Source organism: Vulpes vulpes, chromosome 16 (assembly GCF_048418805.1).
Source record: "Vulpes vulpes isolate BD-2025 chromosome 16, VulVul3, whole genome shotgun sequence".
Classification (NCBI taxonomy): domain Eukaryota; kingdom Metazoa; phylum Chordata; class Mammalia; order Carnivora; family Canidae; genus Vulpes; species Vulpes vulpes.
Genome location: NC_132795.1, coordinates 23,906,624 through 23,933,209, shown reverse-complemented (window position 1 = coordinate 23,933,209; position 26,586 = coordinate 23,906,624). Strand labels below are relative to the sequence as shown.

The following is a 26,586-nucleotide window of genomic DNA, read 5'->3' as shown; positions in this document are numbered from 1 at the left end:
GCCACCCAGAGTGCCCCAACATTTTGCTTTGTAGTATAATAAGCTAAATATCACCCTTCCCAATTCATTTGTAAGTTCTTTGAGAAAAGCAGCTTATATGTCTTATTCATGTTTCTCAGCATTTACTTGTTGTCCTACACACAATGGGCATTCACTATTGTACTTGGATTTTAACATTCCTCAAAGAGAATTTCATATGGGATAGATATTTTGGAAATTACTTATATTTTAGATTTAAAATGTCGGATGAACCCGAATTCGGGACGACCGAAGACAGTTGCACCTTTGCCTCTCCCAAGCCTAAAGCCAAAAAAAAAAAACCAAAACATTTTCTTCTAAAACTTTAATAGAAGACAAGTAATATTTAGTTTAAAAAAAAGATTTTATTTTTAAGTAATCTGTATACCCAATTTGGGGTTTTAACTCATCCCAGGAATATTTACTTTTATACTTGCTATCATCCTCTATGAGGTAGAGAAAAAGAAGTGCACTATTTTCATTACAAATAAAGAAACTTTTATTTGGTAGTTCATTTAAAGTCTTACAGTCAACAGGCAAAAGAATCTAGATTTTCTGAATCCCAACCTAGAGTCTTTTCCATTCGTCCGTATTACCTTTAAAAGACTATCCCTTCTTTAACCAAAATATCCAAGTAACCCATTTTATATATAATTGTTACTACTGCTCATGCTCTCTTTCTTCTTCCCTCTCCTCTCTCACCTCCCAAATTAACGCTGGTTAGAAAATTGTTTTTGTTTGGAGGTCATAATCTGCAGAAGGACAGAGGAATTAAAATGTGAAGGTTACAAGCTAGAACATTTCAACCCTAAAGAACAAGGTTGTTCCTGTGAACAAGGCCAGAGTTGACATCACAATGCAACTTTATCAGACTTTTCAGAGATAAATATGCCTATTCTGTTCTTGAATTTATAATTTTTTAAAGATTTTATTTATTTATTCATGAGAAAGGCAGAGACATAGGCAGAGGGAGAAGCTGGCTCCTGGAAGGGAGCTCGATGGGGGACTTGATCCCCAGACCTGGGATCATACCCTGAGCCCAAGGCAGACAGACGCCCAACTGCTGAGCCACCCAGGCATCCCTCTGTTCCTGAATTTAGTATCTACTTATTAACTTTTTCTCTTGTTCTTTTCAAATGAGGTGAAATCATATAACAAATCTGGATTTAAGAGAACATTAAGATGAGCCCCTTCAATTAGAGGTAACTGATATTTGCAAATCAGGGACACTACCACATAATCTGGGAAATTTTAACTTAATCCTTGGAGTGAGGTAGAGTTGTTCACAGACTTAAAGGCCTACCTAGGACTCTGCTCTTCCCAGACCCCCTGCACATCTCCCAGGGAGGCAACATTGGGGTGCCAGTTGTTCTAGGTTCTTACAATATTTAGCAAGAAAATTGGTGATTATCCATCTGTCCCCACAGCTAGACTCTAAGCAATTTATAGATAAAGACTGGGCCTTCTCATACTTGTATCTCAGTGTGGAACACATAGTGGGGGCTTAGTAAATTAAATATCTGTTGAGTGAATAAATCTTTTAATATAGAAGGAAGTAGTGATGGAATTAAATTTCTTGCTTTGGAAAAGTTACCACTCTCTACATCTTCGAGAAAGAAGGAATCTTACTTAAAGGCAGACCAACTTCTTGTCTAACCCCTTCCAGCAAAGTTCTCAGTCACTGACAATTACCCAGTTTTTCACTCACCCAATTCAACCAGCCTTTCTTTGATTCCTCCCTTCATTTTTGGAGACCGTCTGTGATATAATTCTCAGCATTCTCAACACACCTTCAGGTGGCTTTGATGGGATATCTGGTGTTTTCCTATGGAAATCACGCTAGGATATGCAGGGTTTGTGTGTGTGTGTGTGTGTATGCATTTTTTTTTCCCCTTTGAGCTGGCATCCTACCAAGGCCTCCCCCACCCCAGATCAAAGATTTAACGTTTCTCAACAGGAAGCAAGAAGTCTGCCCAAACCCAAATGATCTCATAATGTCGAGAACACTTAAAACTTGCAACAAAGGAGATTTAGAATCCTGTAAAGATGTACAACTCCCACCCTCCGTTGCGGGGGCATTCGTTATCTCCTCCTGCTTCTGACTTGCAAAAAAGACCAGCTAGTTTGGTCGGCCCAGCGCTCAGGGGCCCTGTCCGCGCTCCCTCCTCGTTCGCCCGCCTCGGGGTCTTTTATCTACGCAAGCTTGTCCTTGAAAAGGTCCTTGGCTTTAAAGTCAGTGGCTGGCGGAAGCATCGGGCAATCTAAGCCCCAGTGTCTTCTACTTTTTTATTTAAAAAAATTTTTTGTGTGTGTGTCTTCTTTTTTAAAGCTTTATTCATTTATTAGAGAGAGACAGAGAGAGAGAGAGAGGCAGAGACACAGGCAGAGGGAGAAGCAGGCTCCACGCAGGGAGCCCGACGTGGGCCTCGATCCCGGGTCTCCGGGGTCACGCCCCGGGCGGAAGGCGGCGCTAACCCGCTGAGCACCCCCGGGCTGCCCTCCCCCACCCCCCGGTCTCTTCCAGGATTGGGTCAGTTTCACGCGGGGTCTGTGGAGCGTCTCCAGGCGGCCGGCCTGTTTCCCACGTCGCCCGTCTCTGCGGATTTGGACACAGGGTGATGCTCCTCCCGGCACCTGCCCGCACAGCGGGCTACCGACCGGGTCACCGTCGCGCAGGCTCGGTCTTCCCCGCGCCCCTCCCTTAAGCCCGAGGACACGCGCCCCGCGAGGCCGCCCCCCCGCGCACGTCGCGGCCGCCAGTTGCCGGCTGTTCCTCCTCGCGCGCCCCTCCCTCCGCCAGCGCGTCCTTCCGGGCCTCCTCCGGGTCCTCCCGCCCTGCCCCGCGCGGGCTCCGGCTGATCCGTCAGCGGGCGCCGCTCCTCCCCCCGCGGCCCTGCGCAGGCCGCCTTCCCCTACATCCGGGTACCGACTCCAGCCGCCCAGACTCTGGCACTATGGTCATGGCGGAGGGGACGGCAGTGCTGAGGCGGAACAGGCCGGGCACCAAGGCGCAGGTACGGTGTCTGCGCGTTGCCTGCGGGGGGGCCGCTCGGCGGCGAAGCTGGCCGCGGCTGAGAGAAGGTGGGGCCGGCTCGGGAAGCCGGCGGCAGGGGCACCGGTGCCCGGCCTGCTCTTCCGGAGCCGCCGCCGCTGCGTCGGGCTGAGGCGGCGGCGGCGGCGGCTCCGAGGCCTGCGGAGCCCGGGCTGAGGGGCCTGCGGGGGCCTGTCGGAGCGACGGCGTGTGGGCGCCGCAGCGGACGGTGGCCGGAGGGGCGCGGTCGGCCGGGCGACAGCCGCGGCTCTCGTGAGGGTCGAGGCGGCCGCGGCGGGAGGGGCGCAGAGCCCGCCAACCGCCTCCGGCTTCCGGCTCCTGCGGCGTGCGGGGCGCGCCTGCGGCGTGCGGGGCGCGCCTGCGGGGCGACGGGGGCCGGGGCGGCAGCGTCCCCTCCCCTCCCCTCGCGGCCCGCCTGCGGCCGGTTCTCGCGGCGGCCGTTCCCTGCCCAGCAGGTTTTCGTCGCCCGGTTGCTCTCGTCAGACGTCATTCCTTGTGGCTCTGGGAGGCACAGCCCCGGAATTAACTGACCAGGATTTTGTCGACTCTCAGTAGGGCGGTATTTGGGGTGAGTTGGTGTTCGCCTAGGTATTGATTCTGGGGGTTTTCAAAAGACGGGATGCCTCACATTCTAAAAAAAAAAAAGGAAAAAGAAACAGGCGTTCAGGTTTGATGCGGTTAATGCACCCGCTGAAGTGGATTGCGGTTGAATATATGGTCTAAAATCGGAAGAGATGGGCTGAAGTGTAATTTTAAAGAAAAAGTGATATAAGTGTGTGTGTGTGGGGGGGGGACAGGAAAAAGCCATGGAGCTCTGACCATATGCCGGAAAATAGATTTTAATATCCTGCATGGAATTTTGGGAAGGGAGTTCTTTCAGTGTCCTTCGGGCCCAGACACCTCCCTAGATCCGTGTTACGGGGCCGGAGAACGAAGCCCGGAGAATCGACGGCATTTGCTTCAGGTTACAGAGTCTCTGGGTTCTGAGTTCGCCTTTTCTCTCTCTCTCTCTCTCTCTTTTTTTAATAAAGATTTTATTTATTTATTCATACGAGACACAGAGAGAGAGGCAGAGACACAGGCAGAGGGAGGAGCAGGCTCCACGCAGGGCGCCCCACCCGGGACTCGATCCGGTGACCCCGGGGTTACGCCCTAGGCCCAAGGCAGGCGCTAAACCGCTGAGCCACCCAGGTGTCCCCCACCTTTTCTATTTAACAAGTTTTTGTTAGTACTGGATTTTAGACAACTTAGCTTAAATGTATTATAGAGGCACATTTATCAGTCAGTTACTTATGGCTATTTTGTGAACATGTTGCTGGGAATTTATATATTTATGGTTTCTTTTTACCTTTCCAGACTTTCTTTGTAGATGCTCTTTTTCTCAGATAAGTTTACTTCTTATTTCGTGGAAACATTTTTTTCTTTTAAGTGATCCGCTTTTATGTTTTTATATTCAGAGGTTAACTTTTGTACCTGACCTTCTGAGAATTACCATCCATTTTTATTTATTCAGGTCTTAATTTTGAAAAAAATATTTTAAGTTACTATTGTAACTCATCTGTTTCCTATGTTATAAGTCACATCTAAGAAACCTTTGCGTTTTTCCACATTGTCCTAGATTTATTGTTAAATAAAATGTCACAGGAAAGGTCAGTATTAAAAAAAAAAAACAAACCTGCTTAAGCAGCATTCTTTATTATTCCTTGTCTGTCACACTACTTTCCTTCAGTGAAACAGGTCTATTCTAAATGCTTTATTTAGAACTATAATAGAAAGTGGAGTATCTTCCTACTTTATTTTTTCTACTTATTTTTTCTAATAGATTGGGATTTAGGCACATAGTTGGTTTTCAATGAGTGTTTATTACCTGAAGTAGATGAGAATGTTCATTAAACGGATTTGTGGTTTTGTGTTTTAAGTATATGACAATTATGATGAGACAAAACATTTGATTACCAGTTAACAGTTTTGTGGATATTCCTATATGTGTTTTCTAATATTTTCAAATAGAAATATTTTACAAACTAATTTCTTTAAAGGGAAGAATAATCAAAGCATATTGATAGAAACAAGTTTCAGTATAAATTACATAGGAAGAATTTAAAAAACTAGTCTTCAATAATATTTGGATGATATCTAGGGAAAGACATCCTGGAACAATTTCCAGAAAGTTGTTTTTATTTCTTGACATATTAAAGTTCATTTTTGTTCATACAGGGAAACTATAAAAAAGAAAAATATGAAAAGTTTAAGACACTTAAGAAGGTACACCCATCACCTACCTTTGTAACTAAGACATTACTAATATAGATAAATCTATCACATTCTTCTGTCTTCTTACTCCTCCCAACCAATAATGGTGATTATCATTACTTTTCTTCATGCGTTTACTATCTATGCATTATATCTATAAGTATGCCTTAGATTTCTTAAACTTTTATTCACGTGGTATCATACACTGACTTCTTCAGTCGTCTCCAGTTTTTGCTTAAGGTGTTTTGGAGACTACCCCATGTTGATTGCAATGTACAAGGTTATAGATCATTGTTTCACTAGTACTGTTTCCCCCCAGTTTCACCTCAGAGACATTTATCAAACATCTACTTTGTGTCAGGCATTGTGCTGCCTGCTAAGGATACATAGGTAGACTTCGCTGAAAAAAATCAGGAAGGTTCGTAATCACTTAGGGGAATGTCTGTGAACTGGACTATCTATAGAGGAATTCAGAAGCAGTGCAAGGTGATCCAGAAAAGTATCCATCGCCCTCAAAACGAGGCTGGATGACTACTTTTTTTTTTTTAAATATTACTTATTTATTTATTCATAGAGACACAGAGAGAGAGAGAGGCAGAGACACAGGCAGAGGGAGAAGCAGGCACCTTGCAGAGAGCCTGACGTGGGACTCATCCAGGGTCTCCAGGATCACGCCCTAAGCTGCAGGCGGCGCTAAACTACTGCACCCCCCGGGCTGCCCCTGGATGACTACTTTTTGATGGAGCTCATATTTTGATTTAGAAATTTAAAAAATCTTTTGGAATTTGGAATAATAATTTATAATGTCTGTCTAAAATAGTACTTATGGAACAATGACTACCCCTTCCCACCGTCACCACCACCACAAACTATTCTCTTTTGGTAAACTGAATCAGTGCTTGGAGATTCTTTTTTAGCTTAACTTTTTGAGATATTTAACAACCATGAACACAACAAAATGATAGATTTATCTCCTCAGGTAATACATGAAAAGTTTATAGGAGCCCTGTTTGAGGGATTTGTGGGTTGAAAAAAATGTGACTTGTCACCTAAATAAAATCTTGGTGTTTATTTAAAAACATTGAGTAAGTTTCCCTTATTCACTGATAATTGTGTTATTTACAGTATGAAGAGCTTTCTTCTCTAGTGTAACTTTGGATCTTTATTAAGAATTGATGTTAATCACAATAATGTTGCTTCTTTGTGACTTTGTGCTTTAACAATGGATTTTTTTTTATAGGATTTCTATAATTGGCCTGATGAATCTTTTGATGAAATGGACAGTACACTGGCTGTTCAGCAGGTAATAACAGTAGTTTCTTTTGTAACTCAATAACCTAAGAATTTAACCTTCCTGGCATAGATATTCCTGTATCTTTAGCTCAAGTCAGAATCCATGGAAATAACAGAATGCCCGTTTAAAGCTTTTATCAACCTCCATTTTAAGGTAGTATAGTAAACTATAATGAAGTTTAAGTACATTTTAATATCTATTGTCTACCAAAATAGGGTACCAAATTTGATTTTAGAATGAATGTAATTCAAAGTTAATTGAATGCTAAATTAGAATAACATAATTAGGGAAAAAGTGTACTTAGTTGGTGACTGAACACTTGAGAACATGTATCTAAATTTACTAAAAGTTACCATTAGTTCTTAATATTTGTGCCTCTCTAATATATTTGAGGGCTAAGATGTCTCCCTTTAGGTTGTTGCCACTGTCAAGTAGCTTCTAAGGCAATGATTTATCAAGGGGGTGGGCTTCTAATAGCACATTTGGTTTGAAAAGCCCCTGAAGAGATTCTTGAGCATTCTTATTTGAGAATCAAACATTATGTACTCATTGGGTTTTGGTATTTTTTTCAAAAGGTTTTATCTATTTGAGAGAGCGGGAGGGCAAGCAAGCACAAGCAGGGTGGAGGGGCAGAGGGAAAAGGAGAAGCAGACCACCCCACCCTACCCCACCCCCACCCCCCACCCCCCTCCATGGGGGCTCTGTCCCAGGACCCTGAGATCATGACCGGAGCTGAAGGCAGATGCTTAACTTGCTGAGTCACCCAGGAGCCCCACTCAATTAGATTTTTTAAAAAATGTAGCAATTCTTTCAAAAGGAATAAAATTTATAATCTGAGGAAAAATAGTTTCTATAGCTAATTATAAAAAGTTACCTTAAGAGGCATATGGGTGACAGTCCATTAAATGTCTGCCTTGGGCTCAGGTCATGATCCCAGGTCCCTGGGGCTGAACCCTGCATCAGGCTCCCTACTCAGTGGGGAGCCTGCTTCTCCCTCTCCTACTCCGCCTGCTTGTGTGCGCGCTCTCTCTCTCTCTCTCTCTCTCTCTATCAAAAAAATAAATAAAATCTTGGGATCCTTGGTGGTTCAGTGGTTTAGTGCCTGCCTTTGGTCCAGGGCATGATCCTGGAGTCCTGGGATTGAGTCCCACATCAGGCTCCCTGCCTGGAGCCTGCTTCTCCCTCTGCCTGTCTCTGTGTCTCTCATGAATAAATAAAATTAAAAATAAAATAAAATCTTTATAAAAAAGGTTGTTTTGAGGGATTAAAAGGATGACTTAAAATTAGGGTAGACTAGTATGTTGTACTAGGCATTGATTACCATATTTAAAGAAAAAATATGCAAGAAAGAGTGGCTTTTTGGCTTTATCTTGATGGCTAGATAATAAATGTAGAGAGCTATTTGGATTTATTGTGTTGTTTGGAGACCCTGGGAAATGAAATAGGAATACAGGGATCCCTGGGTGGCTCAGCAGTTTAGCGCCTGCCTTTGGCCCAGGGCGTGATCCTGGAGACCCAGGATCGAATCCCACGTCGGGCTCCCGGTGCATGGAGCCTGCTTCTCCCTCTGCCTGTGTCTCTGCCTCTCTCTCTCTCTCTCTCTCTCTGTGACTATCATAAATAAATAAAAATTAAAAAAAAATAAAAAAAATTGAAATAGGAATACAGTTGAATTCTTTGAGCATAAAAAACAATTCATGATATTAACAAATACTAAAAACCTTTAGAATGGACTCAGTATAATATTTAGATACTTAGCACAGGAAATGGAAGAGCATTCATGAATGAATGGCTGTTCTTTGCCTTTCAAGAATGTATTGTTCAATCAGGAGATATTTATTGGGCAATGAGATAGGCCTTATTGAGGATACAAAAATATAAACCTGGAGCTTTATGCCTGCAAATTGGGAAAAATGTACAGATACTCCTTTTAAACGTAGAGGTAGAGGTTGGGGACGCCTGGTGGCTCAGTGGTTGAGCAGCTGACTTTGGCTCAGGGCGAGGACCCAGAGTCCCTGGATGGAGTCCCACATCGGCCTTCCTGCATGGAGCCTGTGTCTCCCTCTGCCTGTGTCTCTGCTTCTCTCTCTCTCGGTGTCTCTCATGAATAAATAAATAAAATCTTTAAAAAAAAAAAAAGTAGAGGTTGTGTGCTGGTACTTTGTTGAATCTATTAGTTCAAACAGTATTTTTGTGGACTCTTGAGAGTTTTCTACATATTGAGAGCATGCCCTCTGCAAACAGGTAATTTTACTTCTTCCTTTCTAATCTGAATGCCTTTTATTCTATTTCTTACCTAATTGTTTGGCTAGAACTTCCAGTATTACTTTGAACAGAAGTAGCAAGAGGGGGCATCTTAACTTGTTCTTGATCTGAGAGGAAAGCTTTCAGTCTTTCACCCTGAATATGAGGTGCATTGGGGATTTTTCATATATGACCTTTGTTGAGTTATTATGTTACTGGTTTCCTTCTATTTCTAGTTTGTTGACTATTTTTATCCTAAAAAGCTGTTGAATTTTGTCAAATGCACCAGTTGAGATGAACATGTGGGTTCCCCCTTTCATTTTGTTAATGTGGTGTATTGATAATTTTCTCATGTTGAACCATCTTTGCATTCAAGGAAAAAATCCCACTTGATCGTAGTGTATAATGTTTTTAATTTGCTGATGAATTCAACTTGCTAGGATTTTTGTATCAATGTTTGTAAGGAGTATTGGTTTTTAGTTTTCCTCAAGTGTCTTTCTTTGGCTTTGGTATCAGGCAGTGCTGGCATCATAGAATGAGTTAGGAAGTATGCCCTCTTCTTTGAGTTTTTGCAAGAGTTTGAGGATTGGTGTTCTTCAGATGTTTGGTAAAATTCACCAGTGGAGCCATTGGGTCCAGGACTTTTCTTTGGTTGCACATTATGAATGTAATTAATGGCACTAAACTGTACACTTAAAAATGGTTAAAATGACTATCCCATTGAATGACTTTGGCGCCCTGATAAAAAATTATTTGACTATATGTTTATCTGTAGGTGCTCATTCAATCCCATTGGTCTATATGTCCTTATACTGATACTGCACTGTTTTGATTACTGGAGATTTGTAGTGAATTTTGAAATTGAGAAGTAGGAGTCCTTCAACTTTGAATTTTATGATTTTCAAGATTAGTTTGGCTACTTGGTACCCCCACAATTCCATATAAATTTGAGAATAGGCTTTTCCATTTATGCAGAAAGACTGTTGGAATTTTGATAGAGAGTGCTAGAATTTATAGATGGTTTTAAGTGGTATTGACATCTTAATATCGTCTTCCTGCCTGTGACACAAGATGTCTTTTTTGTCTTTTCTAATTACTTTTACCAACACTTTGAATTTTGTAGTTTTCAGTATTTAACCTCCTTAAATTTATTCCTAGGTATTCTATTTTTTCAAATACTGTTGTAGATGGAAATCTTTTTTTTTTTTTTAAGATTTTATCCTTTTTTTTTTTTTTTTCCTCTTTTTGAGAGTAAGAATATGAGCAGAAGGAGAGGCAGTCCCTTCTGAGTGGGGAGTTAGTCGTAGGGCTTGCTCCCAGGACCCTGAGATCATCACTTGAGCCAAAGTCAGATGCTTAATTGAGCCACCCAGGCACTCCTAGAATTGCTTTTCTTTTTTTTCTTTTAAGATTTTATTTATTCATGAGAGACAGACAGACACACACACACACACACACACGCATGCAGAGGCAGAGGCAGAGACACAGGCAGAGGGAGAAGGAGGCTTCATGCAGGGAGCCCGATGTGGGAGTTGATCCTAGGACTCTGGGATCACGCCCTGAGTCAAAGGCAGATGCTTAATCGCTGAGCCACCCAGGTATCCCTAGAATTGCTTTCTTAATTTCCTTTTTGTCTTATTCATTGAGGGTATATACAAACACAACTGATTTTAAATTTTTTATTCATTTATTTTTAAAAATACTTTATTTATTCATGAGAGACAGAGAGAGAGAGAGAGAGAGAGAGAGAGAGAGAGGCAGAGATACAGGCCGAAGGAGAAGCAGACTCCCTGCAAGGAGCCTGATGTGGGACTCCATCCCAGATCCCAGGATCACACCCTTGGCCAAAGGCAGATGCTCAACTGCTGAGCCACAACTGATTTTTTAATATTGATCTTGTATCCTACTACTTTACTAAGTTTCTTTATTAGCTTCATTAGCTTTCCTGTGGATTCTTTGATATTTATATATATAGGATTATGTCATCTGCAAATATAGTCTTTTTTTTTTTAAGATTTTATTTAAGAGAGAGTGCACAAGTGGGGACAGGAGAAGAGCAACAGAGGGAGAAGGAGAAGCAGGCTCCCCATGGGGAGCCCAATATGGGACTCGATCCCAGCACCCCAGGATCATGCTCTGAGCCACTGAGCCAGCCACCCAAGTGCCCCAATATTTTTGTTTTAGCAGGCATTTGACCTAGTTAGATATAGGCTGCAAGTTCCAAACAGATTGAGGTTCCAGTGTTGGCTCAGTTTTCAAAGTTTTTGTGCTACTCCTTGAATCTGTTCTGTGTGTACCAACTCATCATGGTCAGCCTGGATGGAGGTATATCATTAGCTCAGTTCTCAGTCTGTCATATGCTATTTATGATCAGATTGATGCATGTAGGCATGCAGAGATTAGGGTTGAGCCCAGGAGTTCATAAGCACCTTTATGGGGTCACTTTTCTGAGCTTTACTCTGTCTAATATCTGATATGTTCTGATTCCCTGGGGCTCACCTTTCTGGTCCTCCAGCCAGAAACCATCTAGTAGAATTGTACTATAGTTGTGGGAAGGTGAAGAGAGAAAAAGAAATAAGGTTTGATCCCACCACTATAGAATGGAAAAGTTCTCTTCCTGAGAATTTTGTCTCTTGCATTTTTCTGTTGCCAGCTGCTTTTACTGCCACTGGAATTGTCTCAGATATAGACTATGAAAATGGAGAAAAAGCAGAGGGCAAATCCCGGGAGCTTTCTTCCAGTCTTTTTCAGTTTTAGGAGTGCTGTTTTCCACTCCTTGAGACAGAACTATGTAGTTTTTCCTGTATCTGTCAGCACCAGCAGTGCTCATTTTTGGGTTTTATCCTGCATTGAGTTTAGGCTAGAGGATACCAGAGGAGAGAAGAAACACAACAAACTCCCTGCCGGTTCAGTGATACTTTGAATTCTGTTGTTTTTTTCCGCTCCTCTTTCTGATACTTGCTTTTCAGAGGCCTCAAATTGCTGCACTGTGAGTTCTGTCCAGATTTTGTGGTATTGTTCAGTGGGAGAGGAAAGTTGATATGTGTTTACTCCATCTTACACAGAAATGGAAGCAATAAAATGCTTTTCCATGGTAATTTACTCTTCCCAAATGATTTCTAAAAACTGCTTTGGGGGAAAACAGTTTTATGTAAAATACAATAACAGATCATTGTAATTACTAATAATAATAGCCCACAGGAAAAAATCACTAGAAAGATATATTTGTCTTTTTCATAACAAATGGAAGAAGAATTTCACGTTTTCTTTTTGACTTAAAGATTTTATTCATAAGAGACACAACGAGGCAGAGATACAAAGAAAGAGAGACAGAGACAGAGGGGCAGAGACACTACACTCTATCTGTTTTGAGTACCTGCTGTGTGCCAGTTGCTGGTTATATAGTGGTGAAGGGCTCCTACAGTCTACTCACATCAGGCAGAGAGAGAAGCAGGTTCCACACAGGGAGCCCGATGCGGTACTTGATCCCAGGACCCCAGGATCACGCCCTGAGCTGAAGGCAGACGCTCAACTGCTGTGCCACCCAGGCGTCCCTTTTTGACTTAGTTTAAAATCTGGTATAGTATATTCCTGTACTGAAGAGACTTGAAAGGCTTGGGAAGTGAGTATATACTGAGAGCATCTGAAATGCTAGTGAGCTTGATCAAGGGGCCAGTATCACATAGAAGTGGTAATGCCTTTGGAAGTTAACTGAGAAAGATTCTTTTCAAGAAATTGTAGTAAGGATTTTAAAGTTCTTATAGGCATAAAGAACATATTTTTTTGTAGATTTGCTTAACAATCACAAAGTTAGTTTTTAAAATAATAGCTGTAGAGTTTACTCAGTTTCAAAAACTGTTAGCATTAAAATTCAGAAGCAGAAGTTTTAAGTAGTAATGGTAAATGCTCTTCCGTTTAGCTGAATTACTAAACATAATGTTGAAAAGGTACTAAAAAATATTCCAGCTTTTTTTTTTTTTTTAATTTTTATTTATTTATGATAGTCACAGAGAGAGAGAGAGAGAGGCAGAGACACAGGCAGAGGGAGAAGCAGGCTCCATGCACCGGGAGCCCGATGTGGGATTCGATCCCGGGTCTCCAGGATCGCGCCCTGGGCCAAAGGCAGGCGCCAAACTGCTGCGCCACCCAGGGATCCCCCCAGCTTTTCATGATAGAGTTAATTCTTTTTTTCCTATTTTGTTTGTCTATCTTGTGATGCACATGAAAAAATTAATCCTAGTTTAGATTTACATCACATTATGATATGTGACAGGATAGAGAAACATGTTGCAGTTTGTAAATCCTTCGTTTTCAGATGTTTTAGAGAGTGATAAAAATAATTTTCCAGAATAAACAAATTTCTGATATTACTAACTCAGAAACAACATAAAGAGTTTCCTAAGGTAAAAGTTAAATTCTGTGAACGTTAAGACAGTTAATTTTCATAGGTCATTTTAAAGGATAGCTGTCTCTATTTGCATAAAAGTATGGAGGATTCACTTCAGAAAACATAATGACATTTTTGCTTTCTTTCAAAGTTAAGGATTTCTTCTGTTCTTTTAAATGTTTTATGTAAATCATCATTAATAAAAGAATTCCAGTTTCCCTAAAGATTGACAGCTTTTAAATCTACTTAAAAATATAATTATAAGTAAATCCAATTATTAAATATGTGATTAAAAATTAATATTGATTATGGACAAATCATTGCAGAGAATATATTTTTGTGTGCCTAACTAATAAACTTTTTGGGGTCACCAAAGAATACTAAAGAATCAGGGTCTATACTCCATTTTTGGTAAATTTTTTCATTCCTAATCCATGGCTTCAGGTAATTACATGTTTTTATCCTTGACTTCAAGTAATATAGTTTAGGAAAAGACAGTAAAAATTTGTTTAAAACCTCATGTACCAGATGCTAATAAAATTTAAAATAAAGCTAAGTCTCTGCATTTTTGTCTGAGGGAGACACTTGAAAATAAGTAAGTGGTATTTATTAAATAAGTGCTTGTAAGGGTCTTTTTTTGGCGGGGAGGGGGAAAGCCTGGGTGGCTCAGCGGTTGAGTATCTGTCTTTGGCATTCTGTCTTCTTGATCCCAGAATCCCAGGGTCGAGTCCCACATCGGGCTCCCTGCCTTCTGCCTGTTTCTGCCCCCCCCCCCCTCTGTGTGTGTGTCTCTCTCATGAAGAAATAAAGTCTTGTAAGAGTTCTATAGGAGGTATAATGGGAGCAGGAAAAGTAAGAGTGCATAGACAAATTGCTAATTGAGACTATATAGTGACAAATGTAGGAAATCAGAGGGAGTTCTGTGAGTACTAGAATAATAAAGATTTTGAGTGTGCTGGAGGAGAGGGAACTTGGAAAGGATTGTATGGAATTTGAGGTGGCCAGTGGAAAAGGTAAAGAATTTGGTTCTATCTGCTTGAGGAGAGAGAGAATCATTTTCATGCAGAACTTTGGAACTTAGGATGGGGTTAGAAAATCAGGAAGAGTGGTTTTTAAATAGGCCATAGGGAGTCATTGAAATCTTTTGAGCAAGCTTTTGACATGAGAAAATAGTCAAGAAATGTTGACTGAAAAATGGACATAATAGGTAGGTGTAACAAGGCCCTGTAGTTATTTGGTTTCTGTAATCAGGCATTTAAGTGTAATTTAGCCAATTCAAATTTCAGAGTATTTAAATCAGAGATTGAATAAAACATTAGATCTGAAATTTAAAGTTTTATTTTGTTTTTATTTTTATTTTTTTAAAGATTTTATTTATTTGACAGAGTGTGTATAGGGAGAAGCAGGCTCCCCACTGAGCAGAGAGCCCAATGCAGGACTTGAACCCAGAACCCTGGGATCATGATCTAAGTGGAAGGCAGATGCCCAACCGGCCTACTGACTGAGCCACCCAGGCGCCCGTACTTTATTTTACATGAATTAAAAGTGAATGTTCATGCCTTTTTTCTCTTAACTTAGTTTTTCCTGCTAGTCATTTTTTAAAAACTTTATTGGCCACCACATATTGTATAAATCACCCATTTGAAATATACATATGTGGTTTTTAGTATATTCACAGGGTTGTACACCATCACCACAATCTAATTTTATTTTATTTTATTTTATTTTTTTAATTTTTATTTATGATAGTCACACAGAGAGAGAGAGAGGCAGAGACATAGGCAGAGGGAGAAGCAGGCTCCATGCACCGGGAGCCCGATGTGGGATTCGATCCCGGGTCTCCAGGATCGCGCCCTGGGCCAAAGGCAGGCGCCAAACCGCTGCGCCACCCAGGGATCCCCACAATCTAATTTTAAAACATCTTTTTATTCCCCACCCGAAGGATATCTCATTCACATTAATTAGCTACCTCTCTTCTCCTTTATCTCCTCTTCTTTCTCTAGTCCTAAACAACTACTATTTTTTTTGTCTCTATAGATTTGCCTGTTCTAGATAATTCATATTAATGGAATCCTATATTATATATACCATGGTTGTATTTATATTGTCTAGATTTTATGTTCTTATGAAAATTACAGTTTACTGTTTTGATCCCACATCCAGGCCTGGTAAGTACCACATCTGCGTTTATGTGGTAGATCTTATCCCAAAGAAGTTGAATTGGAGAAAGCATAGGTAAGGGTTGCCTCCTTTCTTCTGTATTAGTGACAATTATTTTGTACTTGGTTTCCTATTTTGTGTATAACCCAAAAAAGTTGAAACATAACAGCAGTCATGTATTCAAAAATTAAATATGCTTAACATAAGATTTATCATGAAGTGTAATTAACTATGAGAACTTTTTTGTTTATAGTATATTCAGCAAAATATAAGAGCAGATTGTTCCAATATTGACAAAATTCTTGAACCACCTGAAGGCCAAGATGAAGGTGTATGGAAATACGAACATTTAAGGTAAATCTTCATGATACATCAAAATAATTATAGTAGTTCCATTTGTAAAAATAACCTTTAATATTTATGATTGTGATTACATAATGATTCATAGACTGAAAAATCACATTTTAAAGCTTTTGTGTTTTCAGTGTTATAAAGTTTTATTTATATATTTTTTAAAGATTGTCTTTATTCATGGGAGATACACAGAGAGAGGCAGAGACACAGGCACGAGGGAGAAGCAGGCTCCTCGCAGGGAGCTGGATGTGAAACTGAATCCCAGGACTGCGGGATTATGCCCCAAGCCAAAGACAAGACAGATGCTCAACCACTGAGCCACTCAGGCGTCCCTTAACTTTGTTATTTACTGATTATTTTCTTCATTATGGATATAGGCATTATTACCTATTTATACAGCTTTTCATTCATTCGTTTTTTTCTGTCCCTTTCCCTTTTCTCCCCTCCACCTCCCTCTTCCTTCCTCCCTCCCTCCTTTCCTTTCTCTCTCTTAAAAATATAATCTTAAAAAAAACAAAATCAAAACCCCTAGATCAAGTTGTCAAGTGATTTGTCCAAGAAGCTGGCAGAGTACAAAGAAGCCTTAGCATCCTAATATTGCTGAACTGTTATGACAGGATAGTTTGAAAGAGCATTCGAGTGAGTGGATGGATGAGCGTAGGAGGGAGGGCAGACTGAGAAGCCCATCTCTACACCTAATGTGGGCCTTGAACTTAAAACCCAGGATCAAGATTTGTACACTCGGGTAGCCCAGGTGGCTCAGCGGTTTAGTGCTGCCTTCAGCCCAGGGCGTGATCCTGGAGACCCGGGATCGAGTACCATGTCGGGCTACCTACATGGAGCCTGCTTCTCCCTCTGCCTGTGTCTCTGCCTCTCTCTCTCTCTGTCTCTCTCTCTGTCTCTCATGAATAAATAAAATCTTAAAAAAAAAAAAAAAAAAGATTTGTACACTCTATGTACTGAGCCAGCCAGGCACCTACCTGTATGCAGTTTTTCTTAACCACAAATGAATTATTTCTATTTGTCCCCTCAATAAACTTTATTCCTCTTCACAAGAAGGTCCTAGTGTAGGCTTCATATTTGATGATGCCTCTGTAAACCTCTAGGCCTCCCTGTGGTAAATATTAATTATAATTCTGGGGGGCCTGGGTGGCTCAGTAGGTTAAGCATCTGACTCTTGATTTTTGCTGAAGTCAGGATCTTGGGGTCATAAAATTAAGCACCCCTTCCCCCAGGCTCTGTGCTCAGTGGGTAGTCCCCTGAAGGTTCTCTCTGTCCTGCCCCTCCCCCTGGTTTGTAAGTGTATGTGTGCACGCTAGCACTCTCAAATCTTAAATCTTTAAAGATTGTAATTCTCAAGTAAGGAGTTTGGGCACTTTTCATGATGCTCTTTGAATGAGGGAATTGATTGGTAAATGACTAGAGTTAACTTTAAAAGCAGCTAGATCCTGGGGTGCCCAGGTGGCTCAATGGTTTAAGTGACTGCCTTTGGCTGGGGTGATGATCCGGGGGTCCTGGGATTGAGTCCCACATCGGACTCCCTGCTAACAGGAAGCTGGCTTCTCCCTCTGCCCGTCCCTCTTGTTCATCCACTCACTGGCATGCTCTCTCACTCTCACTTACTATCAAAATAAATAAAATATTAAAAAAAAAAAACAGCTTAAATCCTGAAGTTACTAAGTTGTTTTTTGAAGTTACAAACTTCCCACTGTAAATGGGAGCGGAGATAAGTTAATAGGTAAATATAAAAAATTTAGCATGAAATATATATTTATCACAGTGTGTTATTTTTGAGTTGATTTTTAAGTAGTAAGTGGAGTAGAAATAGGGCTTTCCCTAAACAAATTAGACCACATTTCCTGCTAGACATTGCTAAGACATAATGTCCTAACAGTTCAGCAATATCAGGATGCTGAGACTTCTTTGTACTCTGCCAGTTTCTTGGACAAATCACTTGACAACTTGATCTAGGGGTTTTGTTTTTGTTTTTTGTTTTTTTAAGATTTTATTTTTAAGTAATCTCTGTAACCCAACCTGGGGCTCAAATACACAACTCCCAGAATAACAATTGAGCCAGCCAGTCACCCCTGATTTATTTATTTATTTATTTATTTATTTATTTATTTATTTATTTATTTTAATTTTTTATTTATTTATGATAGTCACAGAGAGAGAGAGAGAGGCAGAGACACAGGCGGAGGGAGAAGCAGGCTCCATGCACCGGGAGCCTGATGTGGGATTCGATCCCGGGTCTCCAGGATCGCGCCCTGGGCCAAAGGCAGGCGCCAAGCCGCTGCGCCACCCAGGGATCCCACCCCTGATTTATTTTAAAAAAATTTTATTTATTTTGAGAGACATAGAGAGGTAGAGACATAGGCAGAGGGGAAGCAGACTCCCTGTGGGGGGCCTGATGCAGGACTTCATCCCAGGACCCCGGGATCACGACCTGAGCCAAAGGCAGATGCTCAACCACTGAGCCACCCAGGTGCCCCTGATTTAGTTTTTTAAAACCACTTCTCAAAAAAAATAAAACCACTTCTCAATGCATGGTAATTGAAAGTATGAATATGTAGATATTTTCTCATTTTTATTTTTTATTTTTTATTTTTTTTATTTTTTATTTTTATTTATGATAGTCACACACAGAGACACACAGAGAGAGAGAGAGAGAGGCAGAGACATAGGCAGAGGGAGAAGCAGGCTCCATGCACCGGGAGCCCGACGTGGGATTCGATCCCGGGTCTCCAGGATCACGCTCTGGGCTGAAGGTGGCACTAAACCACCGAGCCACCTGGGCTGCTCCAATAACTGGAATCTTATTGTGAATATAGACACTTATCCTTTATTTATGTTTTTACCAAACATTTTACTACCTGCAATTGCTGATTATTTGGCATGTCTCAAAAAAAAATTTTTTTTTAAAGATTTTATTTATTTATTCATGAGAGAGAGAGACCGAGACACAGGCAGAGGGAGACGCAGGCTCCATGCAGGAAGCCTGAAGCGGGACTCGATTCCAGGTCTCCGGGATCATGCCCTGGGCCAAGGCAGATGCTCAACCACTGAGCCACCCAGGCGTCCCTCAAAAAAAAATTTTATGTATATTTTCTGTGAATGTCTTTGTACATATATCTGCATGGAACTCTGATTATTTTATCAGAATAGATTCTTAGAAGAATGACTTAGTAAAAAAATATACATTCCCTGAGGGTCTTAGTAAATATTTCCAGTTACTTCTCAGAAAAATTGTGTGAATTTCCAGTGTATAAGTATGATCAATTCACTGAACTCTGATACTGAACATTATTAGGGTTGTTAGTTTTGGGTTTTGCTTACTAATCTCTATGTCTTTGTAAGAAATGTGCCATGTAAATTTAGATGATATTGAAAATTGTGATGAGAGAGGAAGGATGATACTAATGGGATTCTGTTTTTATAATTAATATTCTAAAAATAATATGGAAAATGGATAAGACTTTTCATTTATATATTTGCATTTTTAGGCAATTCTGTCTTGAACTAAATGGACTTGCTGTCAAACTTCAGGTAATATTTTCTTTAAGTTAAAGCTATAATTGGAAGTTGTGATTTTTTTCTGTTTTTGTAACTTTAGGTGTTTACAAAGACTTATCCAATATTTCTTATTATTTTAGAATTTTACATGGTAATGTAGTAACCCAACGGATAAACTTTTTCATTATTTTCCATATTAAGAAATATAACCCTTTTCTAACAGAGTGAATGCCATCCAGATACATGCACTCAGATGACAGCAACTGAACAATGGATTTTTCTTTGTGCAGCTCATAAAACTCCAAAAGAGGTACGAAATTATGAAATAGAATGACTAATAAAATCATCATAACCTAAATCTTTCCAAGAGAGTGGTAGATAAGTTTTTTTAGTATTTAAGTTCACTGTTTATTTTGCCATTTGGTTTAGAGTTCTTTGTTGCAAGTTTATTGCCATAGTGCTATTTTAGGTTTTTTTATGATGAGTATCATTTTTGTAACTGGGCAGTATCTTGGGTTAGAACTCACTTAATGATTCACTGGTTATCACAGAATAGCATCTATCGTATCATGCTGATACCTAATGTATAATGGATGAGATATACATGTTCAGTTTTTTGGTTCAGTCATCATTTCTTTTTTTTTTTTTTTTTTTTTTTTTTTAGTCATAATTTCTTTTGATAGGAGTAACTGTTGGTGACTACTAGTTGATGCTTAATCTGTTAATGAAATGCTGCTTTTGAGCTTTTTGACTTTATAGGTCAAAACTTTTTATTCTACATTTTATTAATATTTCCTGTAAATATTGTCTGGTAGTGTCTAAATAGTGTCTGGTACCTGTCTAAGCAAATAGTACTTATTTGGAAGAATGATTTCATTTCATTCAGGGTGTTACTTTTTTTGTGTTAGTTAATGGAAGCAGTGTTAAGATTGTGTATCATTTTACATCTGGGAAAATCCATATAGCAATTTATTGATAATTTACTGAAATTGGGCTGCATAGTAAGTATCATGAATTATGTGATAATTGCAATTAAGAAACTGAATCAAGAAGTCTAGTTTCTTTTTGACAAATAGTATACCTTATTCTCATATATAGAGTAGAAAAGATACCCAGTTTGTGATGTATTATGAAATTTATATATATTCTCATTGTCACATCTGCTTTTTTCTTGCTTAATATTAAATGTAAGATAGGATGATCATCAGAATTAGGTCTTGTGAATGAGTCTCAAAATTGCAACATTGTCTGCTAAGACCAACTCCACTGGATTGTCCATGTGTCAAGGAAGAATGATAAAATTCTCAAATGATAGTTGTCTGAAAAGAGATTTTTGTAAAAATACAAACAATCATGAAAGGACATTTTTCTGAAGACTTGGAATAATTGTGCAGGCAGGAAGTAATAGCAACTATAGATTAGTAGCTAAGAGAATTGCTCTTATTAAAAGAATGGGGAAGATTCTGAAGTGGAAGAGTCAGGGTACTCCACACCAGTGATGATTTTTACTCAATGTTCTTTTTTTTTTTTTTTTTTAAGAATAACAAAAAATATTTTACTAAAACATAAGATTTACAGAAGTTTCCAGACAAGCCATACAAAAAGGTCACAAGCTTTTTCTTGAAGGAAGGATTCTACAATGACAGCAAAGTCACAATGTTATTAGTGAGGGCTGTGATGTTTGTTTAATGTTTCCATTTTGGTTCAAACAATCAAGCTTGTCCATCTACAGCGTCTAGACTTGGCTAGAGAGCATATTCTAAAGAATTGGTTAGCTGCTTTTAACCAATGCAATTAGATCACCATAAAAGGGGGGAAAGGAGCCCATAAAATTAAAACTACCTCTCCCCCTCAAAAATAATAATAAAGAAAAACACCCACACCCCTGCAGCTAACCCTGACAACTATCTTCATTCACAGTGCTTTATACTTAAACCATGATGGGGGAAATGAATAAAAGCATAGAGGGGCCACTGCTTTTAAACGTTTCACAACAATCCAGATGGTACTTCTAGCCTCTGTTCATGCTTTACAACAGTGAATCAGGACAAGACATAGATTTGCTGATGTGCATTTAATCACCAAAGGACTGAAGATGTCTGGGCTTTTATTCTGTAATGTTTCTTAAGACTGTGTCCATTAAATGCAAACAAAAAAAGGAAGAAGTCCTGGCAGAACAGGAGAAGTGATCACACTTGATCAGATTGATTTTAAATATTATTCATGGCATATAGCCTAGTCCATGCTCTAGCTGTTTCTATGGCTTGGGCTTTGTTGGTCTTCTGCTCCGCTACATCATTTGCTAACAGATCATCTGGATTGGGAGCACTTAACAAAGCCTGGATCGATAGCAGAACTGTGCGGATCTGCAGTGCTGGGGACCACTTATCTTTCAAAATATCTAAACATAATCTTGCCAACTTGCCTACATTAGGATGATAAATTTTGGTCATGAAATGTACTTTAGGAGCTGCCATCGGGTATTCTTTTGAAAGGAATAGTTCAAGTTTAAAAGTCCCTCCCTCAAAGGGGGAATCCATTGTGGGGCCAGCAATGACCACATGAAAATAACGGGTGTTGCTCTCATCTGGTTCTGCTTTAATGCCAGGAACTGGTTCTGCCAGCAAACGCTGGGTTTCCTTGATAGTCCCGCGGGGCAGCCCAGCCATCTTGTCAGATCCCGAGTTCGGCCTCTGTTCTCGACTCTGGCCACTCAATGTTCTTAAGAACTAAAGAGACTCATTGCAGCAAAGAGCGTTAATTGTACACAGTGATAAGTGACACTTACTGTGACAGAGGTTGTCACTTGTTATCATCTGGTAGCCCTTTCAGTCATATGCATACTGCAGTAGCATTATACATATATACTTGGCAAAACAATTTATAAAAGCTTATGAACACATTACCATTTTGTAACCTGTATTTTGCCAACTTTTTGCTGTTAAAAATGATATAAAGTAGGAGAGTTAACTGAGAATTAATTGGGGAGAAGTGGAGGGAAGCAGCTAAAACAAGGTAAAACTTTTACCCCCACTCCAAAAAATTTTTTTTCAGAAACCAATTGATCTAAAGTTATGCTGATATGGGACATCTGAGTGGCTCAGCGGTTGAGCGTCTGCCTTTAACTCAGGACGTGATCCCAGAGTTCCGGGATCAAGTCCCATATTGGGCTCCCTGCATGGAGACTGCTTCTCCCTCTGCTTGTGTGTCTGCCTCTGTCTCTGTGTCTCTCATGAATAAATAAATAAAATCTTTAAAAAAAATAATAAAGTTATGTTGATGCAACAATAGCCATGAACCACATGTGGCTATGTAGCATTTGATGCTGGTAGTCCAAACTGAGATGTGCTCTTAGTGTAAAATAAAGTACTAATTTTGAAGACTTAGTACAAATTTGGCCCTGAATCAAGGCCAACAGTTTGCTGAAGCTGTTGGTTTCAAGCAGGAGCCTAAAGAAATGTCTTTCTATGGTCTGTTGGCCATTTCAGAACTTTGGAAATGTAATGGTCAATTCATTAGAAAGAAACATCTGTGTCATTAGAGATAGGGGTGGGCTAATATTTACTTGTAGTAGATTAATACTGGGATTCCAAAATATAGAGATCCCTGATAGAACTTGTTCATTGGACATGCAATACTGTTAAATCCAGTTATCACACACACACACAAATTACTATGGGTTTCCCACCAAAAAACAATAGGTTCTGAACTGACCTTTCTTTGACAATTATCCTTTGTATGGTTAGAGCTCTAATTTGTATATTTAGACTTTATTCAAATTGGAAACTTACTATTTCCAAAAACAGAATGATTCCATTTCCCACCCTCCCAGTTACTTTGCCTTTAAACCATCATAGTATCTCTTGATTCTGCTATCAGACTACATTTATTGTCAGGTAATAAGACTTTCTGAGTTGTTAAATAATTTGTATAAAAAGATCATGTCAGATATCTTATTAGGAGATAACTGGATATCTGCATACAAAAAATTGAAGTTAGACGTTTACCTCCTATCTTATACAAAAATTAGCTCAAAATGGATCAAAGACCCAAATAATAACAACTAGACTTAAAATTTAACTCTTAGAAAAAAACGTGTAAATATTCGTGACCTTAGACTAGGCACTGATTTATTAGATAGGATGCCAAAAGCACAAAGAATAGAAGAAAATATAGATCAGGTTTTATCAAAATTAAAAATATTTTTGACTCGGGATCCCTGGGTGGCTCAGCGGTTTGGCGCCTGCCTTTGGCCCAGGGTGCGATCCTGGAGTCCCGGGATCGAGTCCTGCGTCAGACTTCTGGCATGGAGCCTGCCTCTCCCTCTGCCTGTGTCTTCGCCTCTCTGCCTCTCTCTCTCTCTCTCTATCATGAATAAACAAAACCTTAAAATTTTTTTTTTTTACTCCAAAGACATTGTCAAGAAAGTGAGAAAACAATCTACAGAATGGGAAAAAATATTTTTATAGGGACGCCTGAATAGCTCAGGGTATGACTCTGGGATACAGGATTGAGTCCCTCATTGGGCTTCCTGTGGGGAGATACACCCATAATGACATACACTTCATCCACTAGAATGATTAAAATACATAAGATAATAAAAAATGTTGGCCAGGATGTTAAGAGAGTAGAACCCTCACACTGCTGATAGGACTGTAAAATACTGTAGCCACTCTGGAAAAACGATTTGGAAGTTCCTTAAAATGATTAGTATATATGCCTTAGCAATTCCACTCTTCAGTATATACCCAAAAGAAGTGAGAACATCTGTCCATACAAAACTTGGACTCTAATATAGTCATACTGTTCGTGATACCCAGACATAGACACAACTAAGTTCAGTAACTGATGGTGAGTAAACAAAATGTAGTATATGCACACAGTGGAATATTATTCAGCTATAAAAGGAATGAAGTCTATAAGGGATTACAGCATTTCTGTGTATATTAAAAACATTAAAGTCTAAAGCAATTTTGAATAAAAGAAAAAGTAATGAAGTACTCATTCATTCATTCATGCTTCAGTATGGACTGAACATTCTAAGTGACACCAAAGGCCACATACACATCTTGTTTTTTTTTGTTTTTTTTGTTTTTTGTTTTTTTTTTGAGAGAGTGCATGAGTGTGGGTGTGCAAGGGTGGGGAAGGGGGAGGGCAGAAAGAGAGAGGGAGTGAGAATCTTAAGCAAAATTCACATCCAGCAGAGAGCCCAGTGCGAGCTCAACCTCACAACTGAGATCATGACCTGAGCCAAAATCAGGAGCCTCACACTTAACTGACTGAACCACCCAGGCATCCCCGTATTATTCCATTTTTAGGAAATACCTAGAATAGGCAATCTATGGCAGACAGATAATTGCTTCAAGTTAGGGGGAGGAGAGAATGAGAAGTGACTGCTAATTTTTTTCTTTTTTTTTTAAGATTATATTATTCACGAGAGAGACAGAGAAGCAGGCTCCATGCAGGGAGCCTGACGTGGGACTCGGATCTGTGGTCTCCAGGGTCACGCCCTGGGCTCAAGGCAGTGCTAAACCGGCTGAGCCACTGGGGCTGCCCAGCTACTGGGTTTCTTTTGGGGGTGATTAAAATGTTCCGGAATGTAGTTGGTGATTTTTGCATAAATTTGTAAATATACTGAGTTGTACATTTTAAGAGACATGTTATGGTATGTGAATTACATCTTATGTTTTAGATACTCCAGAGAAGCTCATTGACAATTTTTATATCAATTATATGTTGACATAATTTTGGCTATATAGAATTAAAATATATCGTTAAAATTAATTTCACCTGTTTTTTACTTTTTTAATATGCTGTAACTGAATTTTACGGTCATTCTGATATTGTAAGAGAACTTTTTTCAAACATGCTCAGGTTTTTGGAATAAGACAAGTATATAATAAACAGACCTCATGTAAGAGGTATGACACATGTTTATATCCTTTCTTTTATAGTGTCCTGCAATAGACTATACTAGACATACACTTGACGGTGCTGCATGTCTTCTGAATAGCAATAAATATTTTCCCAGCAGGTAAATAAAACTTAAGTGTTAAACTTTTTGGATTTAATTAAAGATTGATATTTGTATTGAAACAAACTAGATTGCTGTTAATCCATTATATTCTTTGAACTTTTTTTTTTAAGCTGTTGTATATTTAGCTAGTTTAAAATTACTCAAATTTCAAAATTAGGGTTTGTAGTTAAACTAAAAGCAACAGGACTTGGCTCCCAAAGCTCACAAGCCAGTTTAGTCAAAGGTAGGCCCTCCTGCTGTGTGTCATTCTCCAGGGCTCTGATGCGTTAGAGTTGGGATATTTACACACTTACTTGGATCTCTGAGATAAAGCAATCTCCTTTTACACAGCATGGCTAAAGAGCAGAATTTCCTAAGTTGGACTTCTTATTTTTGGAGGATTCTTTATCTTTGCGTACAGGTTTTTAAGATTTGGGAAGAAGCTTCTATATATAATTGGCAAGATTTGTTGACTGGCCTTTTATCCTATTATCTGTTATCAGGTGGATAGATTTGGAGATTTCCCCCCTCACATTAGCTCCAAAGAGAGATAAAGTATGTTTAAAAATATTATTATTTTTTTTTGCTTCAGTGTCCTCTATACCTTCTTTTAAAAATATATTATTTTTTTAGTGATCTCTACATCTGACACGGGCTTGAACTCACAAACCTGAGATCAAGAGTCGCATGCTCCACCAACTGAGCCAGTCACCCCCATTTTTTTTTATTGTTGAAAATATTTAGGCATTTCTTATTTTTAAAAAATCAAGTTGTATAGGATAAAACAGTAAATTCCCTTTAGTAGTTTTAATCATCTGTAGTGGACATAGTGTTGTCAATATTAGTTTTAGTAAATTTTGATTTTTTAATTGCATTGAACTTTAACAAAGTTTCAAAACTTGTAATGCTGAATTTCTTAGGCACTGTGATTAGATAGAGCGCCGGCCCAAGAGTAAAGAACGGGGGTCCTAGCCTGGTTCCTGCCACCTGCTAGCACTGTGACCTTGCAGTGGTCACTTTTTTTTCCCTAGCTGTAAGTTTCTACCTTTGTGAATTGAGAAGATTAGACTATATTGTTCCTAAGATCTGTCCAGCTCTATGAATCTGATTTCTTTCCTATTTCTAGGGTTAGCATAAAGGAATCATCTGTAGCAAAACTAGGCTCAGTATGCCGTAGGATTTACAGAATATTTTCACATGCTTATTTTCATCATCGGCAGATATTTGATGAATATGAAGTAAGTATATTACACTAATTATCTGATGCATTCTTATCAGAATGACAATAATATATG

At 39.5% G+C, this 26,586-nt stretch overlaps 2 protein-coding genes and 1 non-coding gene across 5 annotated transcripts in view; 2 read left to right on the top strand and 1 right to left on the bottom strand.

Annotated features, from left to right (window-relative positions):
* Window positions 1-26,586, top strand: part of HSPE1 (heat shock protein family E (Hsp10) member 1) — a 39,382-nt gene that overhangs the window by 10,665 nt on the left and 2,131 nt on the right. Inside the window, exons 1-7 of one of the 3 annotated variants that reach the window (XM_026002604.2) lie at window positions 2,403-3,032; window positions 6,564-6,626; window positions 15,662-15,762; window positions 19,266-19,308; window positions 19,499-19,585; window positions 25,230-25,309; window positions 26,418-26,529. In XM_026002604.2, coding sequence (XP_025858389.1) covers window positions 2,973-3,032; window positions 6,564-6,626; window positions 15,662-15,762; window positions 19,266-19,308; window positions 19,499-19,585; window positions 25,230-25,309; window positions 26,418-26,529 — 546 coding nt within the window. In that variant the 5' untranslated portion in view covers window positions 2,403-2,972. Of the gene's footprint in view, window positions 1-2,402; window positions 3,033-3,360; window positions 3,639-6,563; window positions 6,627-15,661; window positions 15,763-19,265; window positions 19,309-19,498; window positions 19,586-25,229; window positions 25,310-26,417; window positions 26,530-26,586 lie in introns of those variants that run through there. The other 2 variants (XM_026002605.2, XM_026002606.2) reach the window with 2 other exon arrangements.
* Window positions 21,365-22,093, bottom strand: LOC140595858 (ubiquitin-conjugating enzyme E2 N-like). The gene has a single exon (XM_072741286.1). The coding sequence runs from the start codon at window positions 21,942-21,944 to the stop codon at window positions 21,486-21,488; it is 459 nt and encodes a 152-aa protein (XP_072597387.1). The 5' UTR covers window positions 21,945-22,093; the 3' UTR covers window positions 21,365-21,485.
* Window positions 22,670-22,806, top strand: LOC112922960 (small nucleolar RNA SNORA2/SNORA34 family). The gene has a single exon (XR_003235569.1). It is a non-coding gene; the product is annotated as a small nucleolar RNA SNORA2/SNORA34 family (small nucleolar RNA).

Bases quoted from the DNA above. Each gene is read 5' to 3' on its own strand.
- LOC140595858 (XM_072741286.1), bottom strand. From the start codon at position 21,944: ATGGCTGGGCTGCCCCGCGGGACTATCAAGGAAACCCAGCGTTTGCTG.